Raw genomic sequence first — 26,339 nt, forward strand, 5'->3', positions numbered from 1 at the left:
GATGAGAAATTTTCCTAGTGTCCTAAAAATATAAATAGTCCGTAAGTTATATCATCAAATATTGGACATATTAAATATATTAATAAATGGTCACTCATGTAACCTTCTCTGGCTGCCCGATTCGAACTTTAAGATACGTCAAATATCACGTCTAGATACGATATGGATTAGATATGTCAGTGTCAAAAATGCCTTTTTTGTTTGAAGAAACGTCACTTTTGACACTGACATATCTAATCCATATCGTATCTAGACGTAATATTTGACGTATCTTAAAATTCGAATCAGGCAGTGGGTTTGTCTGTGTCTCACGGAAGTTTTGTTATTAATATTGGACATACGTATATTTTTAACAAAAACAGGAGATCCAGACGGGGAACTTGATTGGGCATATCCTCAGAAAACCAGGCGGTCTAGCATGAGTTGCGTTCTCGACTTCTCGCGACTCCATACATCAAGCGCGACTTCAAGTCTTAGTATGGACTCGCGCGCGAGAACGCAACTTATGCTAGACCGCCTGATGCCCACCTATCCAAAGTGACCCAGATCTAGAAGATGTCCGGCAAACGGAAACATGGTCGCCATAAATTTATTGGGCGCCGTGGAGCAAGACTTGGACGTATTGGGGATGAGGTGGGAAGAGGTTACCCAAAGTGCCCAGGACCGCAGTCAGTGAAAGATTCGAGCCCTACACCCCAATAGAGCGTAACAGGATGAAAGGAAGAAGCAAAGCATTTAGATTTTATTCTAGAAATTCTAGACTAGTATTTTTTTATACAATCTTTTTAATGTTTGACGATCCTTTTGTGAAATTTTTAGTGTTAAATTTGATATGTATAATAATCCAATTTTATTATGGAATAATATTAACATCAATAAATTGCTCTGATAATTAGATTAAGATTAATTACGATTCATAAGAGCTTGTTGCTAGGCCTACATGAATAAAGTAAATTTTGTTTGTGTTTGTTCAAATGAAAAAAAAAAATTAAGTTCCACTTTCCGTTACGCCGAGTCACTTAACTCATGGGGACCTAGCCAAGGTGACAATCGTTCGCAGAGAAACGAAACACTATCTGTCTCTATCGTACTAACATGCTGGTAGAATGATAGAGCAGCGTTTCGTTTTCTGCAAACGATTGTCATCTTACGTAGTTACGTAGACGTTAGCGCATAATGTCAGTGTTAACACAGTCAGTGATTCATGGTACTACTGGTGTGGTGAAAAAACACTCACCTGTCTCAGCAATGGAATGTACCACTTTAAATCAGACATTTTTTTAATTTATTTTTTGCACGAGCAAACCGTGCAAAAAGACTAACCAATTTGTTATGTCACTAAAATTACCAGTGTGATACTGATATTGTAATGTACATTTAATGAACTAGTTTAGATACTCTGTAACGATATAATTTCCTATATTGCTATAGCCATAAGGTTCAATTCATATCGTCGATTTACGTAATTGCTTTGAATAGGTATAGTTTATACAATTAATTATGTTTACTAATAACAAATAACGCAAGCACAAAGTACGTTATATAATAATGTACTTAAGAAAGATTGTTAGAAGAGATATAAAGTATACAACTTGAGGGTAGATAAAAGTTGAATATACCTACCAAGTCTACCTACCTACGGTAGACTGGATTGTTATAAGAAAATTCCGCTATGTGTTGTAAAACACACAGTATAGAAACTAGAAACATAACATCGACCGCAACTATTATCTGTATCTTTAGGTATTTAAATAAAACTAAACAAAATCTACCCTCAAATGGCTCGTTAAGTTGAAGGTAGATGAAAACATTACACGATCAAATAATGTAGGTTAAATGCTTACCTTTATTTTTAAGGGCATTTCGAGCGTAGAGTAGTCAGGCGGCCTAGCCAAGGTGACAATTGGTGACAATCGCTGTCGCTTCGCCAACCAATCGCTTTGTGTCGCTATAACTCGTCCATATTAGTGTGACAGTGACAGTTGCGTTTCGTTCGCTACGGAGCGTTAGCGATTGGCATGTTGTCTACGGGCCCTGACTAGTCGGAAATGACAGTCAACTGTCATTTCCGACTTTTGTCAGGCGTGGCTCACTCCGCGATTTCATCGCTTTGCAACAAGTAGCTAAAATTACATCCGTTCCACACCAATTTTGGTGGCTAGCCATAAACCGCGCGTGGCGCTGTCGCCACCTGGCGGCCATGTCTGTCCAGTAGGCCGGGCACATGATTGGCGCGACAGTATCTCGCGGCGAGATAGACTACCCGTCATTTTCTAACTAGGTCAATAAAAAAGGGGCGGGTAGTCTATCTCGCCGCGAGATACTGTCGCGCCAATCATGTGCTAGCCCGGCTGATCGTAACAGACGCGTTTTGTTAGAGAGTGAGTCTTCTGTACCTAGTACTATTATTTATTCTGTGCTTTTGTGTTGCTTGAATGCAATGGTCCCATAATAGACATTTGATCCTCAAAATAAAACTGATCGACTTATATCAGTAATAAAATCTTACCAGCTAGCCTATTACCACAAAACATATGGCGCATTGTAGTGCCTTCTACTTCAGTTGTTACAGTCTGCCGCGGTAGCATAGTCGCGTTTTATCGCCTGTCGTGTCATGCGTCACTTACGCACTTACATATTATACTTGTTAGAGTTAGAACGGAGAGTTAGGCGATAAAAACGCGACCAACATGTTTATTTCAACTGAGTGTGTTAATAAGTTTAATAAGTTTTTGTCAAAATTATCATTTTTGATACAAGTTTTAATCACTATGATAATTATTTTTCTTTCCACAGATAACTGGGTCATTTTCTGAACGCGATTTTTTTTGTGTCCGAGATGAAAATCGGAAGGTAGCATCAGGTAATACGTACCATTTTTTTTTTCAAATTGAAGTCACACTTCCACTCCGCGGTCAACATGAATTCACTAATTAATTTGTTTTTACACTTAAAAATACTTAAAGCCTCAAATTACTACTCCCGTGCCCTGTCCGGAATCTGTATTGGAGTATAATGAAAATTCCTACTAAAAACTGTACATTAGTATCACTTGTTGAATATTAAATACTTAAACTAGATGATATTTACTATCACCAAAAAACATTAACTTCTTTGTGGTAAATAACTCGTGATCGATGATTAAATTTTGTCCGAGCTCGAGAGTATTTTTTTGGCTTATTATTAACCGGGCAACTAAAATATTAAACAGGAACTTTCATTGGGCATATAATAATATAATTTGGCTGTGCATTAATATTTTAGCGCAAAAAAATAAATATTAGCCTCAAATATATGCATCATATTATTAAAAAAACTGGCAGCAAAATCAAGCCACCCAAAAAAATATAGGGAACTTAAAGTGATAGGTTAGCGACTAAAATAATAAATTGGCAACTAATATTGTAAAGCGATCATAAAATTTAGTTTTCATCTAGTTGTTCACACCTAAGGAATCAACTATAGTCATAACTGAGCATGTCGTTTCAGCTAGGTAGTATTTTAACACGAAAGTAGTTAAATTTAATGAATATTGGTCACTTTTTACACAAAACACATCAAATTAATTTACCAATACGTAATGGTCAGTATACTCATAGTCGAAATTTCTAATCATGAAACGCCTAATGGCCATTATACCATTAGATTGTTAAATTTTTAATTACTAATTTCAATAGTTACCACTGTGTTCTGCTAGAGTCAACAGATAGGTGCGACGACGAGCAAAGCGAGGAGGAGCGTGTTAGGTTGACCGTGTAATGACCAAACAAAATATTTTAAAAGAACTTCATATTTGAATTAATAGATAGCCGTTTTCTTTTTAAAATGTGCTTCATAAATATGGTCTCTAATATAATATTTCAGTTGCCAAATAAATACTTGGTACCTGCCTAAAAATAATCAAAAGCTGTAACGGCATTAAAATACAACTCATGTTGATATATTTTAAGGCTCCGTTTTTGTTGCCAAACTATTAATTTTAGTACCCATTTCTATTTTATTAAACTACCCAAATTAGATTAATTAGTTGACCGGTTAAATACGTGCCTATTTTTATGTTGAAAATTTTCAAAGCCAATCAACATCGCGCGTGAAGCCTTGACTAGTACTGCACTTCCCTTTTCTTGTTCTGTCATGTGTCTTCTAACAGATAATATAGGTACGATTTTGACAAGCCACTGAAGTTTCTAGAAATTTACGACAGAACAATGAAAACGGGTAGGGCGACAATTTTTATCTAATTTTCATGGCCACAATAATGTATATAATTTAAACATCTTTTCGTTAACGAGCACTAGTGTGACATAGCTTATTCCTATCTTAATATTGAGGATAACATAGAATTTCTGTAATATGCGAATTAGATTTTAGACGATTTTATTTCCTACGAAATCTAATTCCCATGTCTCGTTTTCTAGGCATGGTAATTAGAAATCATCATTTATTTTAATTATTAAACGCTATTAATATGGACGTTATATGTCTTTTAGCGTTATTTAGGTCATATCATATATCGTGGAACAATTACACCTTGTGGCAACGTAGTCCGACTGCTTTGTCCTGTAGTGTGCACCATATATGACACGCACACTCTCTCACATGTACCCTATATATACCCTAGCATAAGTGTCGTATATCAGAATAAACCTATACTCCTGAGATAGTGTTTGTCTTTACGTCCCACCTCACATGGCGATCCTGCCAGTGCGGCCTTGTGCTGTACTGGCGGCGCGCCGCGCCAGCCAGTGAAGGCCGAGAAGAGAAATAAAAAATAAAAACCTATCGGACTATGAACAGTTATGGTGAACTTTTAGTGATTTAGCGGAACTCTATAAGTGGTAGAAATAATGTGATAAGTTCGACTTCACATTCGGCTAAGTAAATAAAACAATTATCAATACAACATAGTGCGTAATACTGCGTAATAATCGGACAGTGAAATTAAGGAAAAAAAATACTAAAAATAAAACAAGTGACAGTAAACGTACATAAATAAAAACCGGCCAAGTGCGAGTCGGACTCGCGTTCCAAGGGTTCCGTATATTACACAATTTTTAACAATCAGTGCCGGATTAAGATATGTTGATGCCCTAAGGATTTCTAGGTGCCCCCTCTCCCTCGAGTCATCAAGATTACATTGATTTTTTGGTCAATTGAGAGAAGTTCATTGCCGCGTTACAGCTGAGAATGGAAATCAGTCACATCATTTTATCACGAAAATTGACAGTGCCGCAGCAGTAATGTTGCAACAGAGTACCTAATGCTGTTGCAGTCGCCACCCGAATGTCACCTTTATCATAGCTTAGAAAGTAATAGAAACGCGACCGAAGCGAGCGCGGAAATTTTTCGATATAAAAACGCAATATGATAGACAGTTGTAAATTTTTACTTTTAGTATGGAAATCAGTCACATCATTTTATCACGGAAGTTGACAGTACTGCAGCAGTAACGTTGCAACAGAGTAATGTTGCTGCAGTCGCCACCCGAATGTCACCTTTATCATACCTTATAAAGTTATTGAAAACGCGAGCGAAGCGAGCGCGAAATTTTTTCGATATACAAACGCAATTTTACTTTTAGTCCCAACCAGGCGCGAATCCAGGATTTCATACAGAGAAGGGATGGGACAGTTTTCTATCAGCTTAGCTTCGCATAGGGCTCGATATTTCTTAATAGGCTTCGATATTCGAGGTTGTTTTCATGCATAAAATATGCAAGAAAGCAGAGCTTGGAATTGAATTGGCGAAGTGTGAGAAAGGCAGTAGGCCTAGCTGCGAAAGAGGAAAGCTTGGATTTGGATCCACGCCCAAGTGTAATTAAGGCAGAAGGCCTCGCATAAGACCTAACGCCGAACCGCAAAAGAGTGGGTTGAAATCGAATCTATGCATGTAATCACGACTCTTCTACTGCTACCGATTGTTTCCCAAAGAATTACGCGCCATTATTTTTGCAAATTAGCTTTTGGACAGCTAAAAAAAATCGTGTGGTAAAAACGATGTGTCTGTCCCTAATTTTAAAATTTGTTCACCTTTTTCAACCTGGCATTTTGGTGCCCCTCCTGAACGTGGTGCCCTAAGCACGTGCTTGTTTTGCTTATTGGTTACAAAGTCTTTATTAATTCAACCATTAAAGTCGACGAGTACAAAAATCTGCTAGCTCTCAATTTAACATTTTTTTTAAACATTATTTTTAATTTGACCTTACAATTACTCGTAAGTAGGTAAGACCGTTAAATATTTAAAATGATTATCTTATCAGAAAATTATCACAAATTACTCTAAGAAAACTACTACTCTAAGTAATCTGGCACTGTTAACAATGTATTTTTTATGTGAAACGTGAGTGAAATCTCTTTAAAAAATCCGTAGGGGTCGGATTAAAAACTGTAATTAAGTCCGACTCACGCTTGACTGTACATTTTTAATAGGTTTTTCTGTCATCTATAGGTATAGACCTATTTTATGTATTTTTTTCAAAATTTTAGACCTAGTAGTTTCGGAGATAAGGGGGGGAATGGTCACTTTTTTCCTATTTTCTTGAATAACTCCTAAACTGTTGATTCGAAAATTATAAAAAAAATTTATTTGAAATCCTTACAATAAGCTCTTTCATTTGATATGTAACATGATATAGTTTGAAAATTTTTTTTTCATTTTTTCATTTACCCCCCAAAAGTGGCCCCCATGTTTAAAATTCATTTGTTTACGTTACATGTCCGTATTCGGGTCACAAACTTACATATGTGTACCAAATTTCAACTTGATTGGTCCAGTAGTTCCGGAGAAAATCGGCTGTGACAGACGGACAGACAGACAGACAGACAGTCAGACAGACGCACGAGTGATCCTATAAGGGTTCCGTTTTTTCCTTTTGAGGTACGGAACCCTAAAAATGGACGTAGAGATGGGTCGCGGGTATTTACCCAATTTACCCACCCAGGTAAATACCCGGTAAATACCCATCTACCCGGTATTTACCCGTATCTACCCAAATGGACGGGTAGATTCATTTCTTGTTGCACATGTCGATTTGTGTTAAAGTGGAGATATAAACCGAGTTAATGTTTGTAATTATTGTGTGTCATTTAAAATGAAATGGTTTAGTGAAACTTGCAGTTGTAACTAAGGAATTTTTAGTACAATTTTGATAAATATTAAAAAAAGGCCGTCGTAAGAGTATTTTTTTAGATTCGAGTAAATTATCGTACTTATACGTTGATAATACACATTCCAACTTCGGTCGGCGGGGGGCAAAAAGAGGAGGGAGGGATTGGGGAGGGGGGTAGAAGTGAATTTTTTCATATTTCTTGGAATCTGTCATTAATATCGAAAAGTGTTGTATGTACAAACTAAAGTAGACATAATTTTCTACAAAAAAGGTTATATACATTTTTGTCCTAAAACTAACTGTATTTGACTTATGAGCTTCCCAAGTTGTGATACGGCATAATTTCTTTTTATTATCATTTATAAGTAGTCTTTATTTTCATCTTTCTAATGTATATTAAAAGCGTTTTAAAACATTTCCGGAAGCCAGGGAATGATTTTACACGATTTTCATAATTGTACTGATATGTTAAAATCGAACTTCACCTCATAGCAACCTTTTCGTACTTAGTTTGGACATACATTTTATGTAACATTATTAAAAAAATACTTAAATTAATCTTATTTATACTCACATACCATTTAACAATTCAAATTTAGAAGAAAAACGAAGATACTCGCGTATTTACCCGCGGGTAGGTAAATATCGGGTATTTACCGGGTAAATACCCGCTCTCGCCCATGATTCTCTAAATGGACGTAATAACAATAAACAAAAACTGGGACTTCTAATTTTTGTGACGATATGGTTGCTGCTGGGCGTTGTTCGTGTCGGTGAATAGGGGCGTGATCTGCAGCTACTGGTGCCCTTAGCCAAGGCACGAGGTCCAGCGTATCACAGTGGTAGTGAATTAAAAAAAAGTGAAAATGACATTACAATACAATACAATACTCTTTATTGCACACCTCACATACACGACATTAATTATATTTTAAGAGACTTCTATTTTTATATGGTATTTCGTAGATTTTTAATAAACACATTATTTTTTAGTTGTGTGTGAGAACGATTTAAATTTAGATACCTGAGTATTGATAATATTTCATAAATGAAAATGCCGCTAGATGACGAAACACACGGTTAAAAGGATGGTTAACCTATAACGGAAATAGTTATTAATTTTCAGTGTTCGATATATTTTGGTTGCATATTGTTTTCAGATTTATTTGTTTTTCATTATTATTTTTTATTTGTTTCCAAGTCTGCATTTATCATTTGTCCAATTAAATTATTACATATTTTTACCTATAGGTACTAGTACACGATATACCTTCATCCTTAACAAATATAGCACACATGACGGCGGCGCGTGTACTCCATATATGGAATGGCACGCGAAGTCTGTCATTTCTTCTCAAATTTCATAGTCTTTCTGCACTGTTATAGATCTCTTAAATTCAATGTAATTGTATTATAAATTACACTTAATAAAACTTAACTTTTTTTTTCAATAACAAATGCAAAAATATACCGCAATACCTTCTTTTAACCATATATCATTGTTGAGATTTAAAATTGCCGCATAAATGTACATACTCTAAATTAATTACTGAATTGATCACTAGATGTCTCTTTTTAAAATGCAAACTAGCTAACGGTATGTTTTCTAAAAACAATGGAGTCAAACAGTTTCCATGGTCAAGTCAGTAACCAAAAATAAAGTGACAGTGATACAGTGAAGTATAGTAGTAAAAGTAAGAGTGCTTAGTGATAGGAAAGTGAACTTTAAAGTGCAGTGTTTAAGTGCGGATTTACAACAGCCAGGTGCGAACAATCATATTATTATTATAATAGATTAGTGATGTTTTTAATTAAGGATTATTTTGATTTTAAGACAATTTTTTTAATGTAATTTAATGTGTATTGGAGTTGACATATAACTAACTAACTTAACTTAACTTTCCCTCTTTATTATCTTTTTAAATATTGATCCCTGCGAAAAGTGTACTGAGTCTTTTTGTACAAAATTTTGTGTAGATTATTAACGTATGACAACATTTTTTGATATTGCCACCGTTTACGAGTTATTTACGAAAAACTAAAAAAGGGACCTTAGAAGTGATTATAATTAAATATCCCGCGTTAATATCTCTTTGAATATTGATCCTAGCGAAAAATTGTATTACTGAATCTTTCTTGTAGGCAATTTTATGCATCTGCATAAAACTTAACTTTACTTGTGTAATAGAACATTTTTTGCTATGCGCCACCGTTTAAGAGTTATTTACGAAAATCTAAAAAAAGTTAAACTATCTCACATCCGGTCAAGATTTCGATTGAACAACCGGTAAATTCGGATTCAGCGAGGTTTAATTAGGTTAAAAAACCCGGTTGCCAAAAAGTAATATGATTTACCAGTCGAAATCAATTTTATTAGGGCGAGCGAAGCGAGCCCTATCACTATTCGACAAACTATGCATTCTTGTGGTACACTTTACGGAAAAACTACTGCACTGTTAGGTTTGAGATTTCACATAGTAATTTAAATTCATGTCTAGATGTGTTATCAAACATAAAAATATCATTTTATGAACTTAAAAAAATAAAATAATGAAATAACACTTTGTATTACTACTAGCGCCATCTATTGGCAAAATAATGAATTAACATTCGTGCTAATGTTAATTATTTATTGCTCTAACTGCTCTAACAGATGGCGTTAGTATTAAATAAATAAATATTGGACATTGTTTATACAAATTGACTAAGCCCCAGAAAAGCTCAAGAAGGCTTATGTTGTGGGTAATACTCAGACAACGATACCTATGTGGTGTTTTAAATTTCAATAATGTCGATGGCGCTTACGCCATTAACAACGATGAATACAAAAGTGGGTTAAAATTTTGAATTCAGACCTACCTCGCTTCGCTTGGTTTGATTCCCAATTTAGCAATTAAGTTTCTGTGAGTACCTACTAGAACAATCAATCTTGCTGTATATTCACTGCGGAGGTCAATTTACTCCTATGTTTTGTGACGCTGATGAACTGTACGGTTACCATCAGTTTGTCACTGACATAAACGCCGCCGAGAACGTAATTTACTTTCAATACATCCCGTTTGCACTAATATGCGAGTGCGAGCGAGATGTATAGAAAGTAAATTACGTTCTCGACGGCGTTTATGTCAGTGACAAACTGATGGTAACCGTACTGATCAGTCATGTTGTGTTAGAAAACTTAAATCGGGTATTTTCAGTTCGAGAAACAGTTTTGGCGCCATTCATTTATTACGTATGACGATTTTGGGGTAGAGGGGATCGAACATATCTTATTTTTTCCATTATTTTCTTACTAGGGGGAGGGAGGGGCTTTCATAGATCTTACGTAAGTAAGATCACAAATATGCGATTTTTTTTATTTCTATGAAGTTATGACGTTTAAAATAATAATAATACTTCCACACTCTATGCTATCAAACACGGTGCAGAGTTAGCTTAAACGAGCTCAAGTACCTTTGTCCTGTACAAACGTACGTACAAATAAACATTCGTAAAAATATTTTTTTGAAAAATAAACGCTAAAACAATCCAAACGTGTACCTACTCATTTTTTCCTTTACATTCTTACGTTAATATATGGTAATAAGGGCGGGAGGGGGAGGGGGTCAGCATATTCTTATTATTTCTTACTTAGGGGAGGGAGGGGGTCATAAACTGGCAAAAATTGTCTTACGTAATTAATGAATGGCGCCTTTAGTGTTACTATTGCTTGGAACTGCTAAAATTATAAATAAAGATAATATTAATACAAACTTCAGTTCAGTAACTTAGGACCGATACACGACTGCAACTTGTATTGGAACTGCACGCCGACTGCATGCCAATTGCAACGTCGGCGTGCAGTTCAACAAAATGACCCAGAAACCTGGCAGTTCCTAGTGGAACTTAGGTTTGGTGCAACAAAGGCACATTGGTCATCCGACTCATCTTGATGAGCACTCAGGAGAGTAGTACCCAAGATAGAGCTGATGCTGAAACCTGGCAGTACCTAGTGGAGCTCGGGTTTGGTGCAACATATATAGACACACGCTGTTTTGGACATCCGACTCGTCATGTGATCACTGGGTAGACCAGTACCCAAGATAGCTGATGCTGAACCCTGACAGTACCTAGTGGAGCTCGGGTTTTATACAACAGCACACGCTGTTTTGGTCATGCAACTCGTCTTGATGAGTACTTAGGAAAGTAGTAACCAAGATAGAGCTGATGCTAAACCTTGGCTGTACCTAGTGGAACTCAGGTTTGGTGCAACACAGGCACACGCTGTCTTAGTCAATAGACACATCTTTATGAGCACTTGGAAGAGCAGTACCCAAGATAGAGCTGATGCTGAACCTTGGCTGTACCTACCTAGTGGAACTCAGGTTTGATGCAACATAGACACACGCTGTGTTGGACATCCGACTTGTCATGATGAGCACTTGGGAGAGCAGTACCCAAGATAGAGCTGATGCTGAACCCTGGCAGTACCTAGTGGAATTCAGGTTTGTTGCAACATAGGCACACGCTGTTTTGGTCATCCGACTCGTCTCGATGAGCACTTAGGCGAGTAGTACCCAAGATAAAGCTGATGCTGAACCCTGGCTGTGCCTATTGGAACTCAGGTTTGGTGCAACATAGGCACACGCTGTTTTGGTCATCTGATTCGTCTTGATGAGCACTTAGGAGATTAGTACCCAAGATAGAGCTGATGCTGAACCCTGGCTGGACCTAGTGTGTGTGTGTGTGTGTGTGTGTGTGTGTGTGTGTGTGTGTGTGTGTGTGTGTGTGTGTGTGTGTGTGTGTGTGTGTGTGTGTGTGTGTGTGTGTGTGTGTGTGTTTGTGTGTGTTTATGTGTGGAGCAGCGTGATTACCGCCAGTATAGGTATCCCGATGGGATAGTTTTTCGCTCATTTGTGTGGAGTGGACGCAAAAATTAAATTCAAGGACATTGGCTGGCTGACCCAACATTATGTAGGAAAGCCAGTTCCTTCCTTACAAAAGGTACTGGGCGACCGTGTAGGATGCAATAAAAGCGCTTATGAAATTGTATATTACGTGTGTATGATATTGGCAATTTGATTTTGTCGTCTGGACACGTTTTTAATGGATAAAGTAAAAGCTGTAACAGACAGGCGTACCGGACAGCAACCGGGGTCCGGTTAGTATATTTCTTTCTTGCTCTCACTTATAGTTAATTGCCTTCTTCAAGGACTTATTACGTACCCACTAGATCGAACATGAAACAAGCCTTGGATTGGATCAAAGTCGCGGTCCGGTACGTTTAGGTAGAAAAACTCCGCGAGCCCTTACAAAGCTCTGCTTTTTGCTAGTGAATAATATGACCAGTCTATATAAGCAATAGAAGCATCAAGAATTACAATTCGAGATAACTACTATGTCAATCAGACAATGTACTTATCTTTCAAAATCGAATATTTTACACTAAAAACACATTTTGACTCGTCCCCGACGACGCTCGCAGCGACCGCTCCCTATGACGCTTGCCGCTCATAGAGCAAAGGATCTTGAACATCATTAGGCGCGTGGTGCGAGAAAGTCGAATAGTTTAGGATTGGGAGCCCGAATTCGCCTTACCTGGGGTGTTCGCTTTACCCGACCTTCCCCTACATCAAGATGTGTTTTCTTGGTGTAATATTCGTAATGCCATTTTATGAAGCAAAATTTGTCAAATCATTGCGACTATATTACGAGCTGGTGACTCTCAAGTAGTTCCGTAATGGTTCAAAACCAGGTTTATAATGTAAATTTCAGAGTTTCAAGTAAATATTTTATTAGAGAATTATCTCTTTGCCGGGGTGCTGTAGGCGCGCGAGAAGTTGTAGCCGAACTCGTCCATGCGCTCCGCGAAATTGTACATGTTGATGTCTAAATCGTCGCGCAGATTAGAGGGCGGCTCCGTCGGCAGCGGCTGAATGTCCTCGCGGCACCTGCCGCGGTACGCCATCAGGTAACCTGCCGGTGCGAACGCGCACGTTATTTCATATATCATTTCATATGCTCTAACTAATGTATGGGGAAGACAAACTAATCCAATCAAAAACAAAAAAGATGCAAGTCTCGCAACGCAATTCTTCTACTACAAAAAAGTTTTGAGATGTAATGTGAAACCAAGTCGGTTATTTTAGTCAGTGCTGTGGTGTTGAAACCGTATCAATAAGATATCTTTAATTTTTAGGGTTCCGTACCCAAAGGGTAAAACGGGACCCTATTACTCCTAAGACTCCGCTGTCCGTCCGTCCGTCCGTCCGTCCGTCTGTCACCAGGCTGTATCTCACGAACCGTGATAGCTAGAAAGTTGAAATTTTCACAGATGATGTATTTCTGTTGCCGCTATAACAACAAATACTAAAAACAGTATAAAATAAAGATTTAAGTGGGGCTCCCATACAACAAACGTGATTTTTGACTGAAGTTAAGCAACGTCGGGCGGGGTCAGTACTTGGATGGGTGACCGTTTTTTTTTGCCGGTTTTTGCATTATGGTACGGAACCCTTCGTGCGCGAGTCCGACTCGGACTTACCCGGTTTTTAATACGCATAATGACTTGGTCATCGCAAGGCTGCATAATGACATACGGATCATCGTCAACTATACACTTAATTCTAATATACTTAATTCTAATTGAACATACCGCTAGCGCTAATCACATGCAGTTTGAGCGTTATATATATTTACGATTACGGTACGAGTAAAGCATTATGTGCGATGGCCAAGTAATTATATGTATTAAAAATTAAAGATATATCATATTGATACGGTTTTAACACCACAGCACTGACTAAAATAACCGACTTGGTTTCACATTACAGCTCAAAACTTTTTTGTAGTAGAAGAATTGCGTTGCGAGACTTGCATCTTTTTACATGTAATGTTTTTGATGGGACATTGGTAAGAGTCAATAGCAGGAAAGCCGAAAATGCGTTGGTAGGACAATTCTAAAAGAACACCTGGGTGCGTAGCCAACGTGCAATCGTTAACGCTCCGTAGCGAACGATCGAAACGCAAAACGCAACTGTCACTGTCGCACCTGTGTGGAAGAGTGATAGAGAGTGATGACTACGATACGCTACGGAGCGTTAAGGATTTGGAACGTTGGCTACACGCCCTGAATTAAAATGGGTAAAAAGAGCGCAAAATAGAAGAGGAACAAACATTGAAGGATATCTATAAGATTCAAAAGGGCTAATAAAAATAATTAAAGGAAAGGGGATGACCGTTGCTCCATACAAACGTATGAGTCCCGATCTCCCTATTTTCCTCTCTGGATTATGGATAATATTTTCCATGATTTGATGTTTCTACATATATTAACTAGACTATTTTGGAGTTTTTGATTATCCTAAGAATTTGGAGCAAAAACAGATTTCATAATAAAAATTAAATGCTCCTAACCTACCTAACCTAACCTAATGTAATAATCAAATATTCAAATTCTACATCACATTAAAGCTCTCCAAGGGGCCTCTACGTGTTGGATCTATATCCCCACGCAAGCCTATCAAAAGACCGGGATTTGTAGGCCCGTGAAATCCAAAATGGAGAAACAAAATAATCAAACGTAGAAGCATAGGTTGATATACAACATATTGTGTCAAAATGTTTTTGATGGATGGCAAGGAAGCGTAGGGATGGAAGTATGGGCACACGTTGGGCGGACAGAATATCTAGCATGCACTGGGCCCAGGGCAGAGCGGCTTGGAGATCACTGGTGAAGTGAAGAGTGTCCACATTCGTCACGTCCCTCAGCCATGTGGTTACGACAAGGAAGAACAGCTTTCAATAATGTTAATCCAATATCCAGAGAGGAAAATGACGACTACGTTTGTATGAAAGGGCGATTTCGCGTGGGTCCTCCACTTTCGCCGACTCACCTCTGGGGTTGCCTGCAAAACACAGAAAAGACAATTAAAATTATGCTTTTTTTAGGAGGAGGATAAAACGGAACCCTCATAGGATCAGTCGTGCGCCCGTCTGTCCGTTTGTCATAGCCTATTTATTCGGAAACTACTAAACTAATTTACGGTACGGACACGGTACGGTACGGTACGGACACGGACGCGGATCAGCTCTCCGCGGCGGTGTGCAAACGGAACATCGCTATATAATATTCATAGCGCTGTCTTGCTCATACAGCGGATCGGCGCGTATCCGCGTCCGTGTATCCGAAGCCTTAGTTGAAATTTAGTATCCAGGGTGGGCCTGTAACAGGAGCAAAAATTATTGCAGGCTTTAGGTACTCATCAAACTGACCAACATTTGTACAGCAACTTAATAACTTGTGTTTTGATTTTTAGCTCACTAAGTTTATTCTAAGACGCAATGTATTGCGTGTTTAAAGCGTGACAAACAACTTCAATCACACAGACGAGTTGACGACAGCGTACATTGAAGACAAGAAGATAATAATTATTTATTTTGTATGAAAAATTGGAAGTCTAAACATTACATAATAATTATTTAAAAGTTATTGAACAAAGGTGTCATCGTTTGAGAAGTACAATTTATGTTTAATTTATTTGCCACACCCGGTATTGTATACCTGCGACCTAAAGACGGATATATATGCACCTAACTTAAACAAATGAAATTTAATAGCCAGTCAAATCAGATTTTTTCCAGGAATTATTTCCCAGCAAGCTGGAAATCGTCTTACTACCTTCATTTGGGACTTCGATTCTAATGAGACGTGAATGAAAGGCGTGGGCTAGAAATATACTAATTTATAACGAAAAAGATAATCTACCCGCCACCATACACATAACGACAAATTCGTCACACTTTCTCCCCTCTATAAGTCTAAAAACAACAATGTTAAAATATAAGTATGTTACGAATCGTTCATTAATCGACTCATTTTTGATCCTGTCTTCGTTAGGTTAAGTTATTAGTATTCGCAATTAAAAACGCCCTTCATAAATTTTCTAAATAATTTTAATTTTATTAATAACAAAACTTCCGTGAGACACAGACATATTAAATATATTATATTAAAAACGGGTCACTCACGTATTTTAAACATGTCGAGCGTTTTTCGACTTATCATCCGTTTTTTATATATTTAATTTTAATTTTATATAATAAAATAATCTCATAATTAATGTTATTCAAATTGACTGAAATTTTGGCAGCAGTTTGTTTATTTATGCGTTCGTGACGTCATCAAGATCACTTGACAGCTTGGAGCCTTTAGGCTCGAACTTTAAACACTAGACTAATTAGCTCTATTTTGTATTTAAAATTAATGAATCAAAATTGTAAATATATTTTTTTGTAATAATTACGTGTCTATCTATAAAAATCGGTGAAGTGCGAGTCGGACTCGCACACGCAGGGTTACGTACCATTATATATAAAAAGGGTCACCCATCCAAGTACTGACCCCGCCCGACGTTGCTTAACTTCGGTCAAAAATCACGTTTGTTGTATGGGAGCCCCACTTAAATCTTTATTTTATTCTGTTTTTAGTATTTGTTGTTATAGCGGCAACAGAAATACATCCTCTGTGAAAATTTCAGCTGTCTAGCTATCACAGATCACGAGATACAGCCTGGTGACAGACGGACGGACGGACGGACAGCGAAGTCTTAGTAATAGGGTCCCGTTTTTACCCTTTGGGTACGGAACCCTAAAAATGAATACAGTTTTAAAAGATTGTCAACATCTTGATGGTGGGTTCCTTCTACATCCAGTGGTTTTGTTAATACAAGGTAAAATATATCTCCCAAGGCTCCCAAAATTTATCCCCACCTCCTGGGTTGGAACAAACCCGAATTATACGCATTTAGGACCAAATGAAGGTATTAAAATGATTTCTAGCTTGATGGGAATTAATTCCTAAAAAAGTTTTTTTTTGATCAAATTTGACTGGCCTACTATTTGAAAAATCGTCCGTCGGGGCGTCCCAGATACCGCTGGAGTGACGAAGCCCAAAAAGACCTGTCCGCCCTCGGAATACCCAACTGGCGTGAAGTGGCGCAGAATAGGGCAGAGTGGCGCTCTCTTGTGTCAGAGGCCAAGATCCTCTTTGGGTCACTGAGCCAGTGATGTATGTATGTATGTATGTACTATTTGAAAAATAAGGAAGTTACCGGGGCCCGTGAGCTCCCACCAGGTGGGGTAACTGGCGTTGCCGCCCGCCAGCCCGATGTATCTTACGGGGTATGCATATTCAGCGGAGGAGTGTTGTAATCTTCCGTTTGGGGGAACAAACGTCGTGCCGTCCCTTAGGATCATGTCAAACAGGACAGACCCAGTGGTTTCATTCCAAGTTAGTCTCCACTGATATTTGGTTCCATCTCTTAGAAACTGAGTGTGATTAATATGAGCTGAATCATATTTATATTTTCCTCTATAGTAGCTCGCTGGAAATTCAAACAAGTATCTATTAAGTAGACAATCATCAATCACCAGTATGGCTACCACCAGTTTTGACATTGACACATTCGCTCACGTCTACGTAACTTACTTTCTATGCATCTCGCTCGTACTGGCATATTAGTGCAAGCGAGATGTACCGAAAGTAAATTACGTAGACGTGAGCGTTATGTCAGCGTTAAAACTGGTGGTAGAGGTTCTGATATGTGTTTTAAAACTATAAATCACGAGCGTAGCGAGCTAGGGAGTACAGATCTTAGTAATAGTTATTTGTTTTACAAGGGGGCAAAGTTGTTGTATAACCGCTCGTGCTAATATTGATACCCGAGCAAGCGAAAGATTCCAAAATTGAACCACGAGCGAGTGGTTCGAAAAATGGAATCTTGAGCGTTGCGAGGGTTTCAAAGCACGAGGGTTAAACACAACATTTTTCACCACACGAACAAGAGGCAAATTAAATGTAAAATATCAAACAAAGTAAAACCAAATCAAATTCAAATGATAGTTATTAAATATTTATCATCCAAAATGATCATTTATTTAGTAAATTCTACCAGCAAACATAAGAAAAAACTCAAAATTTGCATTTGATTACTTTGCCTCACATGTGAACAAAATGCAACCTTGCTATCAGTTTTTGAAGTGCAAAGTAAGCCTTTCCGAGCTGGTGTGGTGAAAATATACTTATGGTTGCGTAAAATATTAAATTATAATAGCAGTTGCTTAATGGTACCTTTAAATATGTGACTACCATATAATGAAAGGCATTAAAATACGAGTGTGGGTTTATGAAACGAATGAAATGAATTTCATAAAAGGATCTCACGAGTAGGTAAGTAGTTGACCGTCACACTTTCGAGATTGAGATTAATCTCGACGAGATCGAGATTTGACAAAGTAATTAAAAAGTGTTATTTTGAGAAAAAATCTCTAAGAATCCCGTATATACGTATTTAGAGTACGTCATGTTTTATTTTGAAGATAAAAATACCAAATTAAACGATATTTAATAAAACAACAACTTTTATTAAATAAAAAACTATATAATGTAGCTCTAATTTGCATGTAATTAATTATGAAAAAGTGGAAATCATTATTTTTAATTACTTATACAAAATTGTAAGCAGAGGCAGTAACAAGCTCAGTTGATATTTTTGACAAGCATTCAGCAACTTATAAAAAAATGTAGGGTAAGCGAGCAAAAATCATAAATAATTGTGCCTGGGTACGATAAGGTCATCCGATTTTTCCGCACAGAGAGCGCCACAGTGCTTTTATCGTCAGCTAAAGCCGGCCGCACACAATAGCACTGCCTGAACAACATGCATCTAAGGTCAAAAAGATTACTCAAAACAAAGTACCTAATTCACACGAATCAATCTTTCAATCTCGTTCGAGATCTCGAAAATATTAATTGAAAATGAGATTGCTAAAATCGAGATTTCCTGTCAACGAGATCGAATCTCGAAAATTCGTGAGAGATCTCGAGAGATCTCGAAATTGCGAGATCAAGATTGCATTCCCTTGAGGCTATATGCAGTAAAATAAAAAGTGTCTATGTCAACCTTAGTCCATTTCATTTCATTTATTGCAGAACCATAGCATAGCTTAGTGAGTGACGAGTGACTTATATCATATTTATGACTTATCATATTACTAATTTGCATTTTGTTGTTTTAAATTTCTTTTCGAGTTATATTATTCAGATTGACATGAAATTGAAATGAAATTTATTATTAATAACACATCGTTATAAGTCAGTAGGTATAGAATAGTATTTAAGTATAAGTAGTACATAGGTATCATAATTGCATATTCTTGCATATTATTATATTATATTCTATAGTTACATATTATTAAATCACTAGCTGTGCCCGCGGCTCCGCCCGCGTGTAATTCGGTCTGTGTCAGTAAGCGGCTAATTTCTAATCCTAATTTCTTTCCCTCTCCCCTGGAGGCGGAACTTGAAGTAAAGTTGACATATGGATATGCTAGAGGACTGAAGTCCAGATAAAATATTTTACAATTAGGTACCACTAAATAAAACTACACTCCAAAATCAAGAGTTTTATTCGCCCTTATTCAAATTTTACACGTGATTTAAACTTAGAGAATATAACCAAACGGAGTGGTCATTAACAGTCCCCTCTGTCGAAAATAGGCGGCCAATGGTCAACCGACGTTTATCTGACATGGCTATGTTTACGTTACGTAGCTACACATATGATTTGCCCCTCCCCCGCAAAAAACGCCAGACTATTTTGTACCGAAAATTATAGACATGGCGTCTCCGTTGGTTATATTCTCTAAGGATTTAAACGACAGAGTAGTAGGTGTATATCGGACGATACAGTAAGGTATACGCGCGCGAGCGAAAGCGAAGCGGCCTGCCTGGCTAGAGCGCCACTTACCGTGGTCTTCTTCAGACTCCTGAGGAAGACCTCAATGCGTTGCGAAACTTTCGCGAATGATTCGATTTTTTTCGGGAAGGCATGGTAAATGCGTATAAAATGCGAGTCCCAAATCGTTTGACTCCGCAAACGACCAGTGCCGGATTAAGATAATAATATTTTGATGCCCTAAGTATTTCTAGACCATGGTGCCCCCTCTCCCTAGGGTCATCAAGATTACATTGAATTTTTTTTGGTAAATTGAGTGACGTTCATTGCTGCATTTCAGCTGAGAATGGAAATCAGTCACATAATTTTATCACGAAAATTGACAGTGCCGCAGCAGTAACGTTGCAACAGAGTACCTTATGCTGGTGCTGTCGCCACCCGAATGTCACCTTTATCATATCTTAGAAAGTTATTGAAAACGCGAGCGAAGCGAGCGCGACAAATTTTCGATATAAAAAAAACGCAATTCGATAGACAGTTGTACATTTTTACTTTTAGTATGGAAATCAGTCACATCATTTTATCACGAAAATTGACAGTGCGGCAGCAGTAACGTTGCAACAGAGTACCTAATGCTGCTGCAGGCGCCTTCCGAATGTTCACCTTTATTATAAGCATCTTAGAATGTTATTGAAAACGCGAGCGAAGCGAGCGCGAATTTTTTTCGATAATTTTTTGTGCCCCCTATAATTCGGTTTTTTAGCATTAGAAATAAGGTAAACAATCTTGATGTGTCTTTTAATTCAAAAACACATTTTAAAAATAAGTTACGGCAAATATGTAACAATTATGAATCTAATACGATCGTTTATATTCTTCTGCTTTCATAAGTAACAGTTACTGATTTTTAAAAAGCGTTTTTCAATTAAAAGACATGTCAAGATCGCTTACCTTCTTTCAAGTTCTTTCTAATGCTAAAAAAAAACGAACTATAGACATGGTGCCCTAAGCAATGCTTATTTTGCTTAAAAGGGTTAATCCGGCACTGCAAATGACAGAGGTCAATGTGTTTTTTTCAAAGTACCCACCTTCGTGGCCATTATTAAGTGCTTAAGGAGGCGATACGTATGAATATGGATTTGATATGGATGCGATATAATTACGATTAGGTATAATTCATGACGGAGAAAATAAATAATTTTATACAATTATACGCGTGTTGATTATATAAACACACATAGTGTTTATTTTACCACTACGCAACTATGTAAACCCATTTTTAGTTTTCCTGGTTACTTAATGTTTACTCAGCTAGCCCAAAAGATGGCACTGTGCAATGAGGGGCAATTAATTTACTGTCGTTTAATTTTGTTGTATTAAATCAACACAATTATTCAATTAAATTTGTTGATACCCGTACGATTGATTGAAATTTTAGAAGAGGGGTCTTCTAAACTTAGAGTTAATTTGGCAAAATCCTTCCTCGGTGGCTTATTTATGTCACATCGTATTAAATTCAGCGCCATCTGTTAGTTTACCAGGGTACTCTATAGTGTTAGCACATATTTGAAAAAAGTTTGCCACTCCTTCCTAAGTAGCGCCATACGATTCAGGGGCAAACTTAAGTCAATCGATTATTGTGGCTACCCCCCCTTTTAGGGGTTGAATTTTTGTAGCTTATAACCTGGCCGGAGATTTTCTCGACAGATTAGTAAAGTTTTCATCAAAATCCGTTCAGCCGTTTTCACGTGATTCGCGTTCAAATAAACAGACAAACAGATAAACAGACAAACGGACAAAAATTCTAAAAACTGTTGGAACGTGTTCTGTTATCAATTCTAAGTATCCCCAGCCAACTTTTTTTCAAATATCTTCCATGTACAGACTTTCGACCCTCTTCAGCTTTATTATATGTATAGAAGATTAAAGGTAATTGGAAAAATTAATTGTAGTCATAAAATAGCTCTTGCAAGAGCCACTTTTTTAACCTAACCTTGAACGCCGCGGTAGTAGCTGCATCTCTGATATTGTCAGGCAAGCGGTTGTAAACAGCGGGTCCTAAATAATAAATATGTTTTTATGTCTTCGCGAGTCTATGTTTTTCGGCGACTAGTCTGTTGTGGTGTTTGTTGCTGCGGAGATTATAGTTAGTATTGGTACCCTTTCGCTCAAATGATTCGAGGTTCGTTCGTGTAAATACCGCTGCCTGGTTTATAAATAAGCAAGGCAGGGGCAAGATCTTGAGGTCACGAAAAAGGGGTCGTGCCGGAGCATCCGCAGGCGTGCCGGCCATCGCGCGGACCGCACGCTTTTGCATTACGAACGCACGGTTCCAGTCGGAGGCGCGCACCCATAGTTCAACACCGTAGGTAAGGAGTGAGTGCACTGTTGCGAAATAGCACTCCCGCACTACGTGTCCAGCGTGTTTGTGCCAGGCGCCGTAGCGCGAAGCACGCGCGTCCCAACCTACCGCAGAGTCCGTATATGTGCGGCTCCCACGTTAGCGCGCCATCAAGCTGGAAACCAAGAAGGCGCGTGCAAGACAGGTGCTGTACCGCCTGCACACACCTTCAGGACTCTGCTTGTGTGACCATTTAGTTTAAAGGTCATAAAATACGTTTTATCTTTATTGAGTGCCAGACCGTTCAACTGGAACCACTCGTGCAGCTGTTCCGATACGTGATTTAGCGCCTCTTCCAGGTCCTGCTCAGCGGTTGTGCTGACGACTGCCGTGACGTCATCGGCATACATAAATAACTCCGCGCCTTGTATCGCTGTTGGCAAGTCGTTCAGTAGGATAGTGAACAAGGTGTTTGAGAGGCACGAACCCTGGGGAACACCCACCAGGTTCCGCAGCTCTGAGGACACAACGGCACCCCCGTCTCCGACAACAACTTGGGCTCTGTTCGTCATGAAATAGAGTATCAGTTGACTAGCCGGGCCGCGGATTCCGTAGTGGGCGAGTTTGTCAGCGATGAGCGAGTGGTCGGCAGTGTCGAACGCGCGTGACAGGTCACAACATATGACCCCCACCGGTCTTTTCGCTTCGCCGGCGCTCATCACACAGCGCACCACTTTACGCACTAGATCGGTGGTGGATCGGCCGTGGCGGTAGGCATATTGCCCTAGTAGCATTTTCGTTGGGGCCCACGGTGCCAACGGTAGGGAAAACGTTGGGATGAGGTTCGTTCCGTAGCCAACATTAATTTTGTATTGGCCCACCATCGCATTTACCAACATTCGCTGTGGCACAGATGCCCAACAATGGGCCTTTGTGTATTTTGGTACCGTTGGCTAAACAACGATAATATTCGTTGGCCCAATGATGACATATATCGCATTTACCAACATTGGCAGTGGCAGTGATGCCCAACAATGGGCCTTTGTGTATTTTGCTACCGTTCGCTAAACAACGATAACATTCGTTGGCCCAATGGTGACGAATACCGCATTTACCAACATTGGCTGTGGCACGGATGCCCAACAATGGGCCTTTGTGTATTTAGGTAACGTTGGCTAGTCAAGGATATCATCCGATGGCCCAATGATGACAAATATCGCATTTACCAACATTGGCTGTGGCACTGATACCCAACAATGGGCCTTTGTTTATTTTGGTAACGTTGGCTAATCGACGATATCATCCGATGGCCCAATGACGACAAATATCGCATTTACCAACATTGGCTGTGGCACTAATGCCCAACAATGGGCCTTTGTGTATTTAGGTAACGTTGGCTAGTCAAGTATATCATCCGATGGCCCAATGATGACAAATATCGCATTTACCAACATTGGCTGTAGCATTTATGCCCAACAATGGGCCTTTGTGTATTTTGGTAACGTTGGCTAATCAACGATATCATCCGATGGCCCAATGATGACAAAAATCGCATTTACCAACATTGGCTGTGGCACTGATGCCCAACAATGGGCCTTTGTTTATTTTGGTAACGTTGGCTAATCAACGATATCATCCGATGGCCCAATGACGACAAATATCACATTTACCAACATTGGCTGTAGCATTGATGCCCAACAACGGGCCTTTGTTTATTTTGGTAACGTTGGCTGATCAACGATATCATCCGATGGCCCAATGACGACAAATATCGCATTTACCAACATTGACTGTAGCATTGATGCCCAATAATGGGCCTTTGTGTATTTTGGTAACGTTGGCTAATCAACGATATCATCCGATGGCCCAATGATGACAAATATCGCATTTACCAACATTGACTGTGACACTGATGCCCAACAATGGGCCTTTATTTATGTTGGTAACGTTGGCTAATCAACGATATCATACGATGGCCCAATGATGACGAATACCGCATTTACCAACATTGGCTGTGGCACGGATACCCAACAATGGGCCTTTGTGTATTTTGGTAACGTTGGCTAGTCAAAGATATCATCCGATGGCCCAATGATGACAAATATCGTATTTACCAACATTGGCTGTGGCACTGACGCCTAACAATGGGCCTTTGTGTATTTTGGTACCGGTGGCTAAACAACGATAACATTCGTTGGCCCAGTGAGCAAAAATATCGCATTTACCAACATTGGCTGTGGTACTGATGCCCAACAATATCAGTTGAGTTTGCTTGTGGTGTCACTAGATGGCGTTACTGTCTCCAAACATCGAAGTTATAGTTATTTTCTCGATTATTCCGGATATAATCATAATATTTTTTAAAAGTTACTTATAAATCTAATAGCTATAACTATAAAATTTATACATAAATTTAAAAAATTGTATTTTACCAACATTTTCTCAATTTAAATCTCAAAAAACATAAATCTCGCTTACGAAGTTTCGAAGTGCGGTTAGTATATATACAAATTAGAGTGTATAGTAAGTGTACTTGCTTCGGCAGTACATATACTAAAATTGGAACGATACAGAGAAGATTAACAACAACTGCTGCCTAGCCTAGGGCCTTCATGTGGATACAACCAATGCCTACCGTAGTGTAATTGTAATATTTATCAGCAAAGGCCCAACGTCGTATTACACAACCACTTACTTAACGTAGGGTAACTGTAGGACTCGTAAACAAAAGCCCATTACATAATTAGACTGTAGGCACACTATAAATTACACAACTATTTACCTACGGTAGTATTGTAAGAATCCATCCTACACAAGGCCCAACGTTAAAGTTACAATGTTGGCCCTTTGTGGGACAAGCTGTGTTGGGCCTTCAACCTGGTGCACGACTACCTACCGACCTACCTGACTTGCCGTTGGGTAACTGTTGAATTTGCAAACAGAAGCACAACGAAAAAATTGCCCTTTTTTATTTTTTTGCAGTTGGCCCTATAGCAAGCCATACGGCCAAATGTAACAATTAACCAACCATCAAACAAATGTGTATAGGCCCAACCACGGCCCAACCAAAACCACCACCGTTGAATAATTGTATGATTTATTTAAATAGGCCCAACGAAAAAATTACTCTAATGGCCCTCTGTTGTGAATCTTCGGGAGGGCCTTTGTCGAGGGCCCTCCAGCAAATCGTACGGCCAAATGTAACAATTAACCAACCATCAAACAAATGTGTATAGGCCCAACCACGGCCCAACCAAAACCACCACCGTTGAATAATTGTATGATTTATTTAAATAGGCCCAACGAAAAAATTACTCTTATGACCCTCTGTTGGGAATCTTCGGGAGGGCCTTTGTCGAGGGCCCTCCAGCAAATCGTACGGCCAAATATAACGGTTGCCCAACTAATACGTAAACAAAGGCCCAACAAAATCCCTACAAGAAAATGCTATTAGGGTGGTTATCGGACAGTACGTTTCTTGTTATCCAGAAGTTGAGTAACCTTTTATTTATGCCCACTTCGAAGCACTTGCTGAGGCCTGGGACCAGGGATATTGGGCGGTAAGACTTGATGGCCGATTTCTTACCTTTTCCTTTTTATAGTGGACATATCTTAACCTTTTTCATACTGTCCGGGTACACTCCTGATCTCATACAACTTTTGTACAGTTGGTCGAGCACGTGACAGATTGAAGGGCTGGCTTGTTTCAATAACTTAGAGGATAGGCCGTAAGTGTCTGTGCTGTTTTTAGGGGCGATAAAGTTTTTAAAAATACTTACAACCTCGTCAGGTGTGAATTGCTTTAGTCTCATAGAAGAATCACTAGCGCCATACCCGCGCGATAATAATAAAGCGATACAACAGTCGCGGTTTGCTGCGGGCGCTCCGCAGGCGCCAGCTGCTGTCACAAACTCGTGATTGAGAGCGTCCACTGCATGTTGTTTGGTCGCGAACGGGCGGTCGGCGTTGTCCACCTAAGTTCGGTGTAATCAACGCGTTCGCGGACCTTCCGACCTAACTCAGTGTTTATGGCTTTCCACATCGCCTTGTTCTTATTTGGGTTGTTAGTAATCAACGAGTTGAAATAAGCAGTACGTTTAGCCTTAAGTTTCCGATTGTAAGAGTCTAAAACCTCGGAGGACTGATCGTGCCGTGAAGAGAGCGTACTTGGGAC

The 26,339-nt window shown here is 38.8% G+C and overlaps 1 protein-coding gene across 1 annotated transcript in view; it reads right to left on the reverse strand.

Moving 5' to 3' along the window:
• Nucleotides 1–12,870: 12,870 nt before the first annotated feature.
• Nucleotides 12,871–26,339, reverse strand: part of LOC134801497 (uncharacterized) — a 318,534-nt gene continuing 305,065 nt past the window's right edge. Inside the window, exons 7-9 of the mRNA XM_063774106.1 lie at nt 17,200–17,472; nt 14,983–14,994; nt 12,871–13,063 (exon numbers count right to left, since the gene is read on the reverse strand). Coding sequence (XP_063630176.1) covers nt 12,891–13,063; nt 14,983–14,994; nt 17,200–17,472 — 458 coding nt within the window. The 3' untranslated portion in view covers nt 12,871–12,890. The remainder of the gene's footprint in view (nt 13,064–14,982; nt 14,995–17,199; nt 17,473–26,339) is intronic.

Source organism: Cydia splendana, chromosome 22, assembly GCF_910591565.1.
Source record: "Cydia splendana chromosome 22, ilCydSple1.2, whole genome shotgun sequence".
In the NCBI taxonomy this organism is placed as follows: Eukaryota; Metazoa; Arthropoda; class Insecta; order Lepidoptera; family Tortricidae; genus Cydia; species Cydia splendana.